This window comes from Pogoniulus pusillus, chromosome 6 (genome assembly GCF_015220805.1).
Source record: "Pogoniulus pusillus isolate bPogPus1 chromosome 6, bPogPus1.pri, whole genome shotgun sequence".
NCBI lineage: Eukaryota > Metazoa > Chordata > Aves > Piciformes > Lybiidae > Pogoniulus > Pogoniulus pusillus.
In genome coordinates, this window is record NC_087269.1 from 14410358 (window position 1) to 14428943 (window position 18586).

The 18586-nt window shown below is 40.6% G+C and overlaps 1 protein-coding gene across 6 annotated transcripts in view; it reads left to right on the forward strand.

Annotated features, from left to right (window-relative positions):
* Window positions 1-18586, forward strand: part of BTRC (beta-transducin repeat containing E3 ubiquitin protein ligase) — a 127013-nt gene that overhangs the window by 21879 nt on the left and 86548 nt on the right. For 4 of the 6 annotated variants that reach the window (XM_064144529.1, XM_064144528.1, XM_064144531.1 and 1 more), the window contains one exon: window positions 8688-8795. The exons of the other annotated variants lie outside the window; for them this stretch is intronic. In XM_064144529.1, coding sequence (XP_064000599.1) covers window positions 8688-8795 — 108 coding nt within the window. The remainder of the gene's footprint in view (window positions 1-8687; window positions 8796-18586) is intronic. 6 annotated transcript variants of the gene reach the window in all.

An 18586-nucleotide genomic window follows, 5' to 3' on the forward strand; every position in this document is an offset into this window, starting at 1 on the left:
GTTCTTTAAGAGTAGCCAGTGAACTGGAATCTCTTGCAAAAAGTTACTGTAAGCTAGGGAAATGCCAGAAGATTATAAAGAAGAGTTTGCATAGTATGTATGCTAAAGAAAATTTGTTGGTCCATTTCATAAAAATTGGGAAGCTGAGGGGAAAGGAATCATTTAAAGCAGATTGAGCTGCATGTGCACAGCAGAGCTTGCAGAATATGGGAACCTCATCAGTTACAGAGTGAAGGGGATGACCACTGAAGTCAGTGATCCGTACTGGGGTAACAAGTCCGATAACTCTGTTAGGAATCTAAGAAGAGTGTTATAACTGGAGCCTGGTAGCATGTTTCTGATGTGTGGGACCTAATTGTTCTGAAGATAAATCCTGTGGTTGTCCCAGGAGCATGTTGTGAGCTTTCCCTGTGAGGTATTTGGTTGACTTGATTTGCAGTTCATGAAAATCATTCAAAGCTCTTTATTTAATAAGATAGCTCAATTACTTTTATTATAGCAAAACAAGAGGACAGACCACTTGTGATTATCCCCATACATGTTTGTGGGAATGTGACCAAAATGTTTGAACATAATAGAAGATGAGAAATTGTGAACAGCACTGGTTATGACAGCAATTGCAAGTTGTTCTTCACCATTCTGCTGCAGGATGTGCTGTCTAGAGGAGCTGACAGTTTGTGAGCTAGTTGAACCACAGGAGATGCTTCTCATATTCACATTCTGAGGAGTGCTGTAGCTGTAGTTGCCTCTATTTTATCAATTTGCTTTCTTATTATGGAAAGACTCCCACAAAAAAACCTGCCAGTGACAAGGACATTCAGAATTACATTGTTTGAAGTGCAGGGAACAATAGTCTGGGGTGTAGGGAGGTGCAAATTTTGACTGTATGGGTTCTGGCCATTGATTTTGTCTTAATTAAGATTTGCAACTTTTAACTTTTTTTGTATTTTCAAATGAAAACAGATAAAATTTGTAGAAAGTTATCTTGAGTATTAATTTGCTCTGAGACATGCTAGTCGCTTTGGTAAGTTCATAATTAGGCAGGATTTTTTTTTTTTAATGGGTATTCTTGTCTCTCAGGTATATAACAGCTCCATAACTGGTAAATCTGTATTCATGTTTTAGGGTTTTTAAAGGCATATTATCTACACAACTCACTGGAATGGCTTCTTTGAAAGCTGGATGGTTCTCCAATGTAATTATGTATTTAGTATGCCTTGTATCCACTGATGGGATAGGGGGAAAAGAGAAAAACACAGCCCTACAAAAAAAACCCCAAAAACTAGAAACTACTAAAATAATAAAAAAGAATACTCTTATTCCATTTTTGCAGGTTGGATTTTGGTGGGTTTTTTTCTTCATTTGTTTTTGTAAAGTTGTATGATATAACTTTTTCTCAGATAAGAAGCCTGTATGACCAAGTGCTGCCCAAGCTGGAAAATTAATTATATTTGGCAGGTTTTTTAATTTGGAAGTACACAGGATTCACTGGGAATATATTTTGGGTTTTTATACCTATACCATATGCATTTTATCAGAGAACACTTCTGTGAACTGTAGAGTGGAAAAAAAAGAAGAGATTTTGTCTCGTTTTTATGTGTGAGAGATAGAAAGAATTAAAAATGGACCAAAGAAACGAAACAAAATCATTTTTTGGCCAGAAGTAAATTTCTGGAGTTATTATTAAGTTTCATGAGATGAACATTTGTAATGTAAATAGTGGCTGCTGTATCTCATGCATTTCATACAACCTGTGGTGACAGGGATCGTGCACATTGGATACTCAGTGTGAAAGTGATGTGTGTTATGTTTTTCACATTGGCTTAGCTAAATATGTGACTAAAAGGTATTAAGAGGAACCAAGTGGGACTGAAAAGCACTGGGGTTTGTTCTCCCACTCGTGGTGTTACGTTATAACAGGACAAGGTAGTTCATGCCTCCTCTGCCGCAGTCTTTAATGGTAAGACCAGTTGTTCTCTGGGTGAGCTGGAAGACAGGGATGAGGAGCAGGGTGAAGTACCTATAATCCAAGGGGAAATGCTTAGCAACCTGCGGCACCATTTAAACACAAGTCTCTGAGGTCACTTGGGATTTACCCAGAGGTATTGAGGGAGGTGGTGGACATGCTCGCTGAGCCACATTCAACCATTTCCCAGCAGTCCTGGCTAACCAGGGAGCATCCAGATGACTGGAGGTTGGCAAATGTGACACTGTCCTGCAAGAAGGGTAGGAAGGAGAATCTGGGGAGCTACAGGTCTGTCAGTCTGACCTTGGTGCCAGGGAACATATTATGGAGCAGATCATCCTGAGTGCCATCACATGGCACATGCAAGGTAATTAAATGATCAGGCCTGGTCAGCATAGGGTTATGAAAGGCAGGTCCTGCTTGACTAACCTGGTCTCCTATGAGAAAGTGAGCTGCTCAGTGGATGGAAGAAAGGCTGTGGATGCTGTGCCTTTAACACCATTTCTTACAGTGTTGTGCTGGTAAAACTGGCTGCTCATGGCTTGAGTGGGCATATGTTTTTGGGGAAAAAAATGACTGTGTGGCTGGGCCCTGAGAGTGATGGTGAATTGTCCCAGTTTGGGGCCATGAGCATACCCAGGACTGAAGGACAGAAATGACTCTTACCCCTTTCCAGGAGTAAGAATGAGGATACTACGCACTGGTTGAAAGTTTGAAGAGAAATTCTGTTTACAAGAGTATATGTACAAAAGGCAATCAGGTAGAGTAAGTACAAAACCCGATTAAGTCCAAACTGGCCTTCTAGAATCCTCCACCCCTTCCACCCTCAGTCAGCCTGAGCTTAGGATGAAATTGCCACAGGCACCCCTGCTCCAGCTGGGGCCCAGAAGGCCTCAGTGGCTCAATTCCCTGCCAGCCATCTCCCCCACGAGCCACGAGATAAGAGCGTGCGCTGTTCCAAGAGAGAAGCACAGGGAAGGAAAGCAGGGAAGAGGGAGACATTAGTCAGACACTATCTTTTAAGCTGTGATACTGGAATATGGAACAAAATAACAATATTACAATATCCTGGGATGAGCAGGTCCATGCTTCTGGGATGGGTGTCCATGCTTCTGGGATGGGCGTCTGTCCCTTTGGTTTTGTTTAAGGGGAACCTGGGATGTCTCAAACTACCACATGAATAGAGTTAAAACCAGCTGGCAGCTGATCTCAAGTGGTTTTACACAGGCTTCAGCACAGGTGCCTGTTCTCTTTAATATCTTTATCAATTATCTGGACAAGGAGATTGAGTGCACCCTCTGTAAGTTTGTAGGTGACACCATGGAGTGTGGATCTGCTTCAGGGTAGGAAGGCTTTACAGAGCTGGATTGATGGGTTGAGGCTGATTAAGTTCAACAAGGCCAACTGCTGGACCCTGCACTTGGGTGGCAACCCCATGCAATGCTTGTCAGCAAGAGTTGCTGCAAGGCTGCCTGAATGAAAAAGACCTGGGAGTGCTGGTTGACAGCTGGCTGAGTATGAGCTGTGCCCAGGTGGCCAAGAAGGTCAATGACGTCCTGGCCCCTGTATCAGAAATTGTGTGACAGGCAGGACTAGGGAGACAGTTGGGGTTGTCCCCCTGTATTTGGCAGTGTTGAGGCTGCACCTTGGATATTGTGTTCAGTTGTGGGCCACTCACTACAAGAAAGATATGGAAGCACTGGAGCAGGACAATAAAGTTGGTGAAGTGTCAAGACCACAAGCATGAGAAGCAGTGGAGAAAACTCGGATTGTTTAGCATGGAGAAGAGGGGAGGCCTTATAATTATTTTCAACTATGTGAAAGGAAGGTCTAGCAAGGGTAGTGGTATTTCCTCTCAAGTAACAGATGATAGGCCAAGAGGAAACAACCCTACCTTACACCAGAGGATGTTTAGATTGGATATGAGGTTAAACTCATTCACTGAAAGAATTGTCAAGCTCTAGAACAAGCTACATGGGGAAGTGGTAGAGTCACCATCCCTGGAGGCATTTAAAAGACCATGTAAACGTGGTCATTTGGCAATGCTGGGTTAACAATTGGACATGATGATCTTAAAGGTCTTTTGCAATCAAAATGATTCTGTGATTCTATGAAGAGTAATTACGAGTGTTACAAATCCTAGTAGCATCTGAGCATGTGTTTGATAAAGGATTGTAAAGGATCAAAATCCCCAAGGCACATTTCCTAAGAATTCAATTTTAGAGAACATGCAGGAAACAGTATTATGAAAGAGACTTTCAGGAAGAATTGTATTTGCCAGTCATCCTGTTTTTGTTTTCTCAAGTGATGAAAAAAGTTGGTGAAAGAACTGTCTGCTTGTAATCTCGAGTCTGCTGCATGGAGAAAATTCCTTATATTTTATCTGCCCCACTTTGGGTGGTAGAATTTCCAGCACTTTTCTCCTCCTCTTGTCCTGGTGTTTGTAATAGTTACAACTTGTGTTTCTGTTTTCCTTTGTACAACCATAGCCAGTTCTGTGACTTGCAATCAGTTGAACCATCTAGAAGAAGCACTCTTAGCACACTAAAGACTCTGTTTTTAAACTTTTCAGGTTTTCTCAATGTGTGTCATATTCTGTTTATTCTCCTTAAAGAGAATACTGGGTGAACAGGATCTTAATTTCCTATCTCTCAAGGGATGTAGGAATTGTTGTAGATGTGGTTAGTAACTGAAATTACTCTTAGGTACAGTTGACCAAAACCCAGCCTTTAGATGGGGGGGAAAAAATTATTTTTTTGACTTTGCTGCTAACCTGTGAAGATGTGCAAATATATGTTTGAATTGCCTGTGAATCAAAAATGTTTTATCACAGTATCATCAGGGTTGGAAGAGACCTCACAGATCATCAAGTCCAACCCTTTACCACAGAGCTCAAGGCACCAAGTGCCACGTCCAACCTTGCGGTTATCATATAGTTGAGTGGATGGCTCAGACAGGGATAATAGGTTATTACACTTCATTATGTTAAAATACACCACAGTTAAAGACAGTCCATTTGAACTAACAAGTAACTTCTCCAAAGTGTTTATAAAGCAGATATCCTTAACCTACTGACTTGTTGTTGTTCTCATTTTACAGTGTACAGTACAGTGAGTCTCTGCTTTCACACCTGTACACTATAGCTGTAAATTGTAGTAGTCGAAGAACTTTTGGGGTTTTTTTCCTCTTTGTAGAGCCACTTAGTTTTACAAGACAAGGTGATGTATTTCTGACCCATAACACAATTTAGTAAAACTGTGTTAGTTACCCTTAGTATATTATATTTGCTGCAGGACTAGAAGAGAACAAATTTGATAAAAAAACCCAACCCAAACAGTCTGAAATGGTAATATGTAATCTTGTAATGCAATGGCAAATAGAGTAAATAACCAATTTTTAGCACTGGCAAAAATCTAGGCCTTGAGTGTGCATTGAGATTTGTCTTTAGGACATGAAATAACTGGAAGAGAGGGAGGGCTATTAGATGCAGAACACCTGATGTAGTCAAGAATGGTCTTGCAATATAGTTAGAAGACTAATTGAATAGGTTAAAATATAGCTTCCCTTCATCATACAGTTGCTGCCCACTCAGCTCAGCTAGTGACTGTGAATGCTTCTGTGCCATTTTAATTCAAAGTGAGGCAAGCCCATTTTAATCACCAGTGCAGCAGCTGGTACCAGCTTCTGTCAGGAGGAGGATGCTGGTCATGTTTGAAATTGTATTCCAGGTCTTTCTTTAGTGGGAAAATACATTTTAGAGTTCAGGGAACAGGACACCAAAACCAGTTGGGAAAAACAATGTGGGTTTTGTCAAATAATTTCCTGCCCTGTGCCTTTCAGTGTGTATTAAAGATGCTTAGCTTTTGTATGAGAAAAGCTTTGTGTCTCTGAAAGTTGTCCCAAGTACTGGTGCAGTCAGGAATTGGGAAGGCAGAGAGCCTGCTGCATCCAGGCTTGGTACTTAGCAAGCAATAACAGCATTCCCATTTAGCTGTAGTCCAAATGCTATGCTTCTGTATCTTTCTTTTAAAGAATCAATGCAGATTGACTTGAGTTCAGGAGAAGATTTTGTCAGTCAGCATCCAAGTAGTGAACATTGAGGCCAGTCCCTTGTTTGTGGAGCTGACAGTACAAAAGTGAGAGTTTGACACGTGGCTTGTTCAATAGATGGGGATAGAGGCTGTTGAGATTTTTCAGAGATCAGGCTGTAAATGAAGTTGTTCTGTTGGGTCACTCATCTGATTTACACACAAGCTGTTTCTATTGAAGCACCTGGGGCCTTTTGTTCATGCTCGTGAATAAGCTTCTTTCAGTCACCAACAGTAATTTAGTGCCTCTGCTTCCTTCAATAGGTAAAAGGCAAGTAAAGGAATGACATTTTCTCCCAAACTGTGTGCAGCTTCACACTTATTTTTTTTTTTAAGATGGGTAACAACTGTATCAGTAATATAAATTTTATTATATACTGGAACAGGTTCAGAAGTTATCTAGGGTGTTGGCAATCTTTTAGCATATACTTCCTAATTCTGTAGTTATACTAAGCAATGGGAGTACATCGGTGAGTAATGATATCCTCTGTAGGTACAGAGAATTCTGCAGGATATACCTCCAGTGTTTTCTTTTGTTATTGCAGCAATTTTAGAGGAAGACATTTCATTACCTTGTAAGTGCCTTAGCACAATGGAGTGCCCTACCTGCAGCTTGTGACTCTGATTTGAGCCATAGTCTTGCACATTTTGAGGCACCATAAGCTGCCTTTCCCACTGACAGAGTGGCCCTAATATTTCATTTTTTATTTTCCCAGAGATGGGAAAGCTTGAAAAGAGGGCATAAATGATTTGGACAATGTAAAACCAAACCAACCAACCAACAACAATCAGCCAAGCAAAAACAGGCAACAACAAAAAAAAAGCCACACCTCTTTTATTTTGTTATGAATCTTAAAACAGTTAATGTTGAGCAGCTGATGCTTACCTAATGAATATGCCTGCATCCTCAGAGATACCATGTTGTAGTTAATCTCCCTGGTTGCTGTCATATTCTTGGAGAGTAATAAACAACTTCGATTTTGGTAATTGTATTACTAAATTGGTGATATACCTAAACATAGATGTCTACTTCATATATATATTTATTCTTTTACATTTTTTTAAAGGCTGATTGTCACAACACACAACAGCTTTTAATATTTGCAGTGATGACTACTGCATTACAAAGAAAAGATAGTTGACGTTCAGGAGGTTTTTGTATGTGGGAGTGCTTATTTTTGGGGAAGTTTGGGTGACAGACAAGGAAGTATGGTTCAGATTTTGGTTGTTTGTTGAAACACTGTGGCTGAATTTATGTTTTTCGTCTTCAGGAGAGGCATTATCTGCAAATTGTGTAATACCATGAAGTTCTCAAGTTTCAGTGTCTTTGTAAAGTGTAGAGTTGCTTTTTTTAAAAAGCAAATCCAAAACCACAACAAAAACAAGACGAGGAATGTATTTGAAGGTATCATAAAGTCCTGATAATGACATTTGCTTAGGTTGTTCCTCAACATTTTTTTAAATACTGTTTCTCAACAGCAGTGTAAATTGCAGCAAAGTATGGCAAAGAATGTGATGATAGACAGGGTTAATCTTTCTGTTGGTGGCTGCATAGTACCAGATTATGGATGTTGGTGATCACCTTTCTGCACATTCAAGGATGGGTTATGCTGCTTTTACATAGTAATTTAGTGCAACATTGTGGAGGGGAGGGTTTTCTAGCCCTCTGGAAGAAATAGTGGCTCAAAAGGCAGCTGTTGTTTCATACCCATTCCAGCTGCCCTTTCCACTCAGATTTCCTCCCGTCCACTCTATAAGAAAAAACACTGAAAGGGTGTGCAAAAAAGGAAGTGAGAGTTTGAAGTCTCTAGCATCTAATCTGTCATATCTTACAGTTCACATAGCTATCTGCCAATGTAAAATATACTTGCTTTTTCCTGACTTGCCAGCAATTAGACAAATACAGCAGTGCTTATGACACTGGAAGCTCTGTGGCTGGCATAAAAGCAATTGCTATCATAATATATCCCTAAATTTAATAGTAGTGGTGTAAAATGAACAAACAGCTCTGTATTTCAGATGCTAATGGCTTTAACTATCAAAATGGTTAGAGTTCTCTTTGATTGGCTGCTTTGGCTCCTTATTTGTGTTTGGAAGAACAGAATCAGGTTTTGATAACAATTCTATTTTATTAATAACAAGGCAAGCAGAAACATGGAACTCTTATAAAATGTCACCAAGTTCCTACTCACCTTGGATTGTAGGTTTTTTCTTTCAACTCCTTTATCAATAAAATACCATGAACCTTTACTTTCCTTGCCTGTGTTATACCTAAAGTTATAATTTCCTTTTCTGCTTCCCTTGCAAAAATGGCTCACTTTGTATTGTGCCTGGAGTGTGGCTATGCATGGACAGCAAGTCTTATGAACTGGAAAGAAACTTTTTTTGTTAACTGGGAAAAATGGCACATCGATGTTTTACTTTCCTGATACATAGTGCCTTTTTCTTGCTACTATGACATCTCTAAAGCTTCTCCCAAGGAAAGACTCAGTAGCAGTTGGTGTTCTCTTAAAAAGTCTCAGTTAAAGCCAGGTGCAGTTGTTTGATGCCATTTGGCTAAGCCTTGAAAGTTCCTGTAATCTGTGCCATCCTGTCTCATACAGTCCCATCTCATAGTTGTCCTTTCTCTGCAGTGCTCTATGCCCAGATCTCTGTGGCTGGGCTGCTCCAGCCTGGCGGACAGCATGCCCTCGCTGCGATGCCTGTATAACCCAGGGACTGGCGCACTCCCAGCTTTCCAGGTACTTTCTGTCTCTCCCCACTCCTTCTTTTCTTTCCATCTTTGTATGTGTACATTGCCTTCTTTTCTCTCTTGCTTTACCTTCGTTTATTCTGCTTCATACAGTATGCTTCTCCTACATCATTCAGATCTCTGATGTTTAAACTCATCTTATGCAGATTCAGGGCAGTTCAGTGCTGGGGTATTTCCATTGCCTCAATATTATGCAATTATTTTGTCTGAATTGGCTTGGCACCATCATCTTTTCTGTTGGCTTTTAATTGTGTCAAAAATACACCACTTAATTATATTTGGCAAATGTGATCCATCACACAGTCTCCAATCTGGCTACTCATGCCGTGATTTCCCTCCTAAGTTTTCTGTATGCCACTTGGAGGACTGAGGGGGTGGGTTCATTGCCATGGTGATATCTGATGCCAGCATTTGTTTGCTTCAGGTTTGTTAGCAGTAGTCTGGACATTTTGACTACAGAAAATTATCGTACAAGCAAGCTATCAATCAAAAGGCAAATAAAGGAAAACTGTTATTTTTCTTTGGTCTCAGAATTTGGTAGGTTCAGGCTTTTCTCCCATCATTAAACAGTGTGATGCTGAAGAGGTTTGTTCAGGTGCTTTGTGTGACCAGTGAATCTCAAAATGCAGACCCTCTTCTGGGGGTGGAGTAAGGTGGCTAATGAATAAGCATCTAATAACCTAGACGAGGCTCTCAAGGTTATTGTGAACATTCAACAGTAACGTGTGGATATAAACATAATCTAGGCAGCAGAGAAGTTGTGTTCATGGGAGCATGTTTACTGGAGCTTGTGGTAGCAGGAACGTTTACTTCAAGGTTTATGCTGCTGGATTGTACTACTGCTGACCTAACCTGTGGCAGAATTTTATTTGCCAGCATCTCGCAAAACAAGGTATAAGGGATAAAGACAGAATATTTCTGAAATTTTCAGTTGTGTGAAGTAAAAGTTTATCTGCCTCTAGAGGACAGCATGTGAAGAGTTATTTTGAATTTGACTTCTCTCTTCCAGTGCTAGGAGAGTGCTGTGCAAATAAGCCTCTCCTAAGCCTGAGAGGATTAAGTGTCTTGCATCATTTTGCTGCAACTCTTTTTGCTGACCTAGCAGTAACACTGATGGACTCTGGAAGGTGTCCTGACAGATCTTCTTTGCTGAAGGAAGCTTCTAGTGGAGCTTTCTGTGGGGTAGGGAGAGATGACTTTTTATTAGTCTAAGGGGGCTCTGGAGACCACAAGCAGAGTTCAGGTTCTACTTCTAATCCTGATTTGCATAATTTGATAAATCAGATGGTAATCAGTTTTGGGCTTTATACTGTTGAATAAAATCTGTGGTGTCTTTAGAGCTGAGGTTTTGGAGAACCTGATCAGGATATGGAAAGCAGTAAACTCAGATTGGGACTCCTTTCTTACTACTTGAATTATTTTTAATTTCTCAGAATAAGCATATATTACCAAGGGGAAGGTGAATTAGCCCCTTTTAGCTAAAGATGTTCTTGCTGTTGATAGATGTGAACAAGTTCCCTGCTAATGGCAGTGCACTGGTACTTGGGGTGAAATGAGTCAGCTTCACAACCACTCACCCTGTGCCTTCTTGGGAGAGTAGTAGGTCTTCTGCATTTGTATTCCTACAGATTTTGAGAGATATTTGCATACATATGTAGTGACTGTGGGAACTGGGGAAGTCTGCCCTACTATCTACTCTTCACAGTACTCCCCAACTGCTATGTTGAGGTACACTTTCTGCAGCAGCAAGTCATCCACATTTCAGTCCATGTTTTGTAATAGGCTTGGATTCCCATTAACTTGCATGGTTTGAAGAAAACTCCAATCTGAGGTGTGACTCCTGCATTTTCCAGTGCAGAAGTCTACATGGAAGTGGTTTGGAGCCTGCCTGAAGCCTTGATACCGCAATATTTCATCGTTCTTTAATGCTTCTTTTTTTTCTGGTATCGAATCTTCAGGAAAGCATTAAAGACTTTCATGTAGAGCAGCAAATTTTCTCATATTTTCTTTTTTCTGTAGCAAGCTTGAAGTAACTGGAGAAGCATATCAATGTTCTTTGCTTGTGGCAAAAGAGAAGATGCCATCTGGAAGGCTACTTAGTCACTGCTGAATTTGTCTAGTTATTTACATGCTTACCTTCAGATGCTCAGACAGAAATGTGGGAAGACACTCTTTGAATAGCTCAGTTAAAGATCTCCTGACTCCTCATGGGATACATTGGCAGATAGTCAATTTAGAGATGATTCTGTTAATATGTCAGAGAACTCCATTTTTCTTCTTTGTTTGTTTTTGTTATTGGAGGCACATGTGAAAACAGGATCTTCTGGTTCCTCAGCTCTGTTTGGCAGTTCTCCTACAGCGGGAAAGGTTTTAAGGCTAAATCTGTGATTGGGGGAATAAAAAACCAGAAACAGTTCTTTTTAATATCTTTTATCTTAAAGGGCTTTGCAACTGATAGTCTGATTTCATAGAGATCTCAGTGGAAGGTGGCAGTAAATTGGAACTTTGGAACACAAAGCATTGGGGAAGTGGTTCAAAGAGAATATTTTAACAAGAGAAAAAGGCCAGCCATTCAGTTTTCAGTGTGTTGGATGCCAAATTTTACTGTGCTGTTATTCTGCAAAGCATCTGAAAGCTAGGTTACATGTAGATTCTCTTAATATTAATTTTTAATGCAGAATATATTATTTTTTTCCTAGAAATCTGTGTTCTGGAAGTTTCCAGATGTACCAACAGGTGCCTGTTTTCACGATGCTTTTCATTTGAAGATAATTATTTTTCCTTTTAGAATATAGTCCATGCATGCTCACAAGACTCTTTATGTTGCCTTTAATAGTTGCATTTATTTGAACATTCTAATTTACAACTTTGCCCATCAAGTATGCCAAGGAGATGATTATATTAATTCTTCCATATTATCAGAAAACCATAGTATTTCCTTGAATGAATTTCTGTAAGCTACTGCATAAAATGTGGAGATTTAAGAAGCAATTAAAAAGTCTCACCAAAGATCATGTATCAGGATAATCACAGAGAACAGCCCTGCTCTTCCTTTTTCCCAACTGACATCACAAATATCAGTTCCAACTTAGATTGTAAGCTTTTGGGACAAGAGTTATGCTTTTGCATCTTTGGATTCTGGACACCAGTAAAAAAAGCAGAGTTGTCAGCTTCATTTTGTTACATCTGAAACTATTTCTCCAACAGGCTCCAATAGTCAAAGAGGAGGATTGGCTTTTGATGGAGGTGGCAGCATCTTGTTGAATACAGAAGTGTTGTTTGAAATGCCAGAAATTCACATTTTTCTTTACCTGAAGTGACGATATTAATTGTAACAAAACCCCCAGAACAAAAAAAAACCCTGCTCATCAGGGTTTATGAGATGAAGGGGACTGCATTCTGCTTGGGTTTGCATAAGCAAGGTGTATCTTCTTTGTTGTTGGCAGAAAGGTCTCTTCTGGTTGAGGGAAGCATGTCATGTACTGTGCTAGGCAAACTGAGGTAAAATGGTGCACTTGAGGTTGTGCAGCATGGACGTGATGTACGTTGCTGCTTTCCTTAGGCTGAGATCACTTATGGAGGAAGGTGAGAATATGAAAGATTTAAATGGTCTGTAGTGAAGGAAGCCTGTTGCATCCATGAGAAAGAGACTAATAGTATCAAATAATTTCTACATCTGCTTTTTCTAATGTTTGTATCTTTGCGTTGGGAAGTGTTTGTTAAAGAAGTGTTGTCAGCAAATTGTTAGAAACAGCCTCTGTAAATTTCATTCATCCTGTTTATGCATTTTTAGCTTTAAAAGATGACATTTTATTGCTGAGAAGTAGTGTGAATGTAAATAGTAGTGCATCATGTATGGTTATACAGGAGGTTAAGCTAAAGTCTCGGCGTGGGCAAAGTGTGCCTGCTCAGAAACACGTTTGTGAGAAGTGCATTTGAAGGAAATTGTTTGGCTTTGCAGCCAGCGTTCACTGGTGTGTGTAGTTCTGTCTCTAATTGGGAGAGAGATGGGGTATACAGTCAGCAGACTCCCATCAACGTGGAGACATGGCTCCACCAAAGCCTGCTTTGTATGCCCGCCTTGTGCTCTCCCAGTGGCCGTGTGAAATCTGCCCACGGGGTGTTTACAGTGTGCCTCTAAAATGGAATCATAATTTTGGTGACTAATAGCCAGAGCATGTGGCTCCAGCACCCCCCCCGGGTGGCGGCAGGCTCTCCCCTGGTTATGAATGTAGTTAGGTGGCCCCCAACTGTTTACAAGACAGCAGAGGTGAGATCTTTGATTGACAAGTCAGAAATGCATTAGATCATTCCCTCTGCCAGTCTCTGGTTCATGCTGTTAAAAATGTCAGCCTCTCCAAGTTTGAATGGCAGCCCGAGGGCCTCAGAAGCTTTTTGTTTTCTGAGATGGAAACACAAATTGGATGTGTGCCTGAGCGCTTCATCCTGGGCTGTAATTTCATCTTTTAGCTAAGAACCACAAGGTACATGAGCAAAGCACCCTGTAAACAATAATACTGGGGAAAAAAATAAACAAGGTCGTGTTTCTGGTACGTTGATCCACTGGTGTCCTGACCTCTATCACATTGAACATCTCCACTCTGATTGCTGTTCCCTTTGGCATTACAATGAGAGGAGAGAGACTGACATGGGAGGCAAAGATTTAAAGTTGCAGTGTTGTTGCACATTCCTTGTATTGGCTATGAAATATTGAACTGCCACAATGTGACACCTCTTTTTTTAAAGCAAAGTTTCTTGTTGGAGGTGTTCGGCAGTAGTTTATCTTCTTTCTCCTCGTCTTACCAACTGGCAGCAGCAATTATAAGACATGAGAGGGGATACAAGAAGGAGCAGAAATGAAACCAAATTAATTGCAGATTTTTTTAACCTTGAACACAACCCTTATCTGCATTTCAGGCTTTGGGGAGATTCACTGGAGGGAGGACCAAGAGGGTTATCCTAGCTGGGGATCTTTTAAATCAGTGTTTAGAGTTTATCCCCTATTAAATCTGATGGCTTTGTGTATCTGCTGGCATAACCTGTGCTCTTACAATGCTGGCAAGCCAACCCAAACTCTTGAGACCTTACCTTCCAGGTTGTGCTGTGAGACCTCAGCTCATGGGTAATAGCAATAACGAGAGGCTGCCCTCCTTTCTGGTGTCAGAAAAGGCCTTCACAGATAAACAGAGACTTTTGGTTTTCTTTTGGTAGCAATTACAATTCAGTAATTGGAAGCTGGCATTCATTCTGCATCTGTATTGATTGTCAGAAGCTGCACGTGCTTTTGTTAGTTCTGCAGTCTGAATATCAAGAAGTGTGGCAGTATCAGTCACTGAGAAATACCACTCCAGTATGTCCAGCCTGATGATGAATTTAGACTGCACGGTAGCTAAAAGTCCTGTCCTCCTTCAAGCCTCTGCATTCATAGTCTCATCACTACGTGATGCACTCTTGCTGGTAAGGAGAGGGCAAGGTCTTTAGCACACCCGCATCAGTTTGGATGATTAGTTTTAATAAAAAGAAAATAAAAGAAAAGGAAACAAAAAAAGGAAACAAAACTCCTCCGAGTTTTCTCTCCCTCCCGGTTAGAAACTGTAAAGGTGTGTAAAGCCGTGGCGACAAGTGGCACAGGCTCAGAAAGCAGACAGGTATTTTGAAAGCTAGCTTCAGCTCCTCAGGACCGCCAACATCTGCTCGGAGGTGTCGCGGAGCTGCACAAGGCGCTAATTGAATTACTCTTTTCTGGAGTTGCAGGCTGTGCTAATTGAATTAGCATCAAGCTCTGCGTGTGCGCGCACACTGCGCATGGCTCGGGGAGGGGAGCGGGCCTGGAGGGGTCTGGCCGTCCCCTGGACGGGGCTGGGCTGGGCTGAGCTGGGGCTGCGCTGCGCCGGGCTGGGCTACTCTGCGCTGGGCTGCGCTGCCCTCTGACGGCCCTGGCCGGTACTGCAGGGCGGAGGGAGGCCGCAACCGCAGCTCCCACCGAGCCGTTCCCGTGGGCCCGCGACGTGTCAGGATAGGGAACGAAACCTCTGCTTCCTGTTTTTCTGTATGTAGTGGGTTTAAATAACGTTTTAGCGACTTTTCTATGATCTTCTAGGGCCTAATCTTAATCCTTGCTTTGTATGAAGAAAGGAGGCAGTGAGCGTAGCCCACGGCAGCTCCCTCACAACAGCGGCAGGTGTTTGCCACTCTGCTGTAAATCACTGCCATCGGTTATCGTTTGGAGTTTGGTGACTCCACGGGCAAGTGCTTCAGAGGCAGCGAGTTGGACAAGGTCGAGTTTATTTCTGCAGAGCAGGCAGAGAGCTAACACCACATTAAGTAGTCATTTTAATTTGGCGGGTTTAATATGGAAGTTTTCCACAAAGGTGGAGGTGCTGTGGAGTACTTTATCATCTGTAATTCAAGCCAATGTTAGTCAGAATTCAGGGGCTCTTGGGAAACGTACGATGCAGAGGTAGTTCAGAATAACTTTAAAGGCATATAGGGAAAACAAAATTAAATACTTCTTTTAAATCAGTGATTTGTGTGACCACATGCAAATTGCAGAGGCACAAACCCAAACACTCAAAGTATGCCCTTATTGTTCTTCAAATTCATAGCTTGAAGAGGTACTGACTTTGCTGCTCTGTGTTAGATGGGGTTTTTTTTATTTCTTCTGGTTTTTGTTTGTTGCTACTTACACAGTGCACAAAAAATAGATATTCTCTGTTCTGTATTCTTTCTTCTGTAGATAACCAGATGACTCAATTTGCTGTAAAACTTCAGCCATTTCTGCTGAGCTTTCTTTGTTCGGTACATCATTCTCATAAACCATATCAAAGATAAGATGGTACTTAATTTGCTTCTTGTTCTTAAGATTTTGTTACTTTATAAACACAAATAATTTATTGGAATGCTCTGGCAACTGGGTAAAAGTAAACTATACTTGCTGAGATACACAAATTATGTTCTGTGATGTGCTTGCTTCTTTTTTATTGTGTCTGTATACTTGACCTGTATCTGGTGATGTTAAACAGGTCTTCTAATTATCACTGAGAATTAGCTGCTGCTATACACAGACCTTTTGAATTTCCACTTTCATTGAAATTTATCTAACCTGCTGCTCCCCAAAATGGAAAGCAGGGTTTGTTTTTTTTTTAACATATGAAATATTTTTTGTTCCTTTTGAAGAATTCCCAAATACATTTATTCATTAAATTAGTTTTGGTTTTATTTACATTTGTAGTTGTTTAGCAATTATACACACACATAACTGCTAAGAAATGTAAAAATGAAGTCAAGTTATCAGCCTTCTTGGTTCCCTTTCCAAGTAGTTATGTAGACTTTGTAGTAGCCATTGCTAATGAAATAGCCAAGTAACTCACTGGTCATAACAAATGTTTATTTGGGGTTTGTGTTTAGTTCTCAAATGATTGCCAATATGATTTTGTAGCATTGTGGGATTTTTTAAGCTTTGTCTGTATACAGCAAGATCGACCAGCTGCCTTTTGTCTACTTTCAACAAAAATCCATGTGATTTATTCTCTCAAGATTTGACTGTATACCCAGCAAACAAAGGAAGCAACTCTTCATTCAGCCAATAAAGCTGCATATGTTTTTACTCTTTCAGGAAGATGTCTTGCTCTTCCATCCCATCTTCAGAGTAATAAACTGTGCAGCATCCTTTGATATAGGTGATAACATTTGACCTTGCAACAGAACACATTCCCTTGTTGAAATGAAGACAGCTAACATGTTGATGTTTTGGGTTGTTCTTAATTTTAAAAATAAATATTAAAATATTGGTGTGTAGCCTAAGACACCTACATACAGTGCCTTCTTTTGGTAAAAGTCAGAAGTGAAGATGGTTGGGTTAGAGGGATTGGGGTTGTCACCATTAAAGTGATGTGGGAGTGAGTTTAGTGCTGCCTTAATCTGTAAGTAGGAAAGAATCCATTCCATCCAGTGTATAAAGTGCTTTTAAAAACAATCTATTTCTAGAACCTAAATTGTCCTGGGACCAGCTCTTGATATAAAAATTCATAGAAACCTGTTTTTTCTGAGTGTGGTAACTTCTTGCCATAGTGCTGTAGTGTTAGAATTCACATTGGCCAGGTTGTTCTGTAAATTAAACAGTGACAGCTTCCCTCGGGGGAACAGCCAATGTATTTATGATGATGTGCTGATTACACAAAATACACTGCAAGCAGAAAACAGCTGCAGAGAACAAACCTCTTAAAAGAATACAATTACAAATAGCACCCTCAGTATTTCTAGTGGTGAGAGTAAAATACAGCATGCTAATGCAGTCTTCCAGTTTGCTTCCAAAGAAGAAAAGAGGTCTGTGAAGAAGAGGCTGAAATATGGTTGGATGCACATGCAGTGCTGATACAGAGTGGCCTATCATCCCTTTCTAAAGGTGAAGTGCAAGAACATACCTTAGGCCTGCTTTTTAGCTGTTCTTGTTTCTTAAAAGCTGCAACTCCAGCAGCACTGGCCAGTGGGACACTGGGGCTCTGTGGCTCTCGCTGGTGGTGAGTGCCTTCTGTCCTGGTTAAAAATTGAAATGTGATGACTAATAAATAATTTGTGGTACTGCTCTGACTGTTATGAAATAGATTGTAGGAGATGTTACAGTAACAACAAAAAAAATCCCTGATTTAAAGCTGATTTTTCTTCTGTTGTTAATTGCTCACTTTGAGGGAACTTTTAGAAATAAATGACAATTGTTGTGTTTTCCTAGACTGCAGCATTTCATTTTTGAAAGATCTCTGATTTGTATGTGTAAGGCAGGTTCTCATGCAAGCCAGTTTAGGATAGGACAATAAAGCTTGAATCAAAATGTTACTGGGAAGATAGCAGAGGGGTGGGAGTATGCCCACAGACTCAGGACATGAGCAGACCTTGGAAGGTCCTTTGAATGTGGAAACGAAAACTAGGATTGTTTTGTGTATTGTGGCAGCCTGCAAGAGAGAAGTTGCATTAGGGACTGCTGTTGGTGGGGTTTTGTGAGAGCTTGTTGAAAATTGGGAGAATGTGGTAGTGGCAACTCCCACAGCTGCTATTGTCTCACTTTGGAGGGCTCCAAAAAATCTCTAGAACTCCAAAGCACAATCTTTTTATGTCTGAGATGAGCTGTCACACTTCAGTCATTAAAATACAGCTTTTACTTTGGGCTGTGTCAAGTACTGAGAAAGCCCTTTCCATTTACTTCTTGAGAGCCACTGGTAGGTAAGTATAAAGCTTTTTAAAGGTCTTGGATTCTTGTGTTTGGTGTCTTTTGTTATGTTCCAAGACCAGCATCAATACAACACGTTTCAAATACTGGGCAAGATATCATCTACTTAAAGAAATGTTGCCCTTTCAGCTTAGAGATCTGTTTTTTAAAGCAGATGAAGTAACAACAGTGGCAGTCTAATTTGGAAGGACTTTAATTCACTTGCTTAAAAAGAAGAATTGGGCTTTCCATCTATGGCTTGCTGGCATGTCCTAATAGACTGTTATTCATCTGTCTGTATTTTCTTTAAATCGTTTTTGAGCCTCCCTGTGTTGTCCTGCTCTGCTGACATGTATCCCATGTGGCAAGAGGGAGTTTTGTATAATCACCCTGCTTTAATCAATAGAATAATTGATAAACCAGATAAGATTTAAACTGATTACCTCCCCGAGTAGAACTCCCTGAGGGCCTTGGACTCTCTTAATTTTGACATGTATGTTGTGTACCCCGTGGATGAAGTGCAGTTTGAATTATCTGTTTTTATTTGCTTAATGATGGGGAGGGTGTTAAAGTCAAAT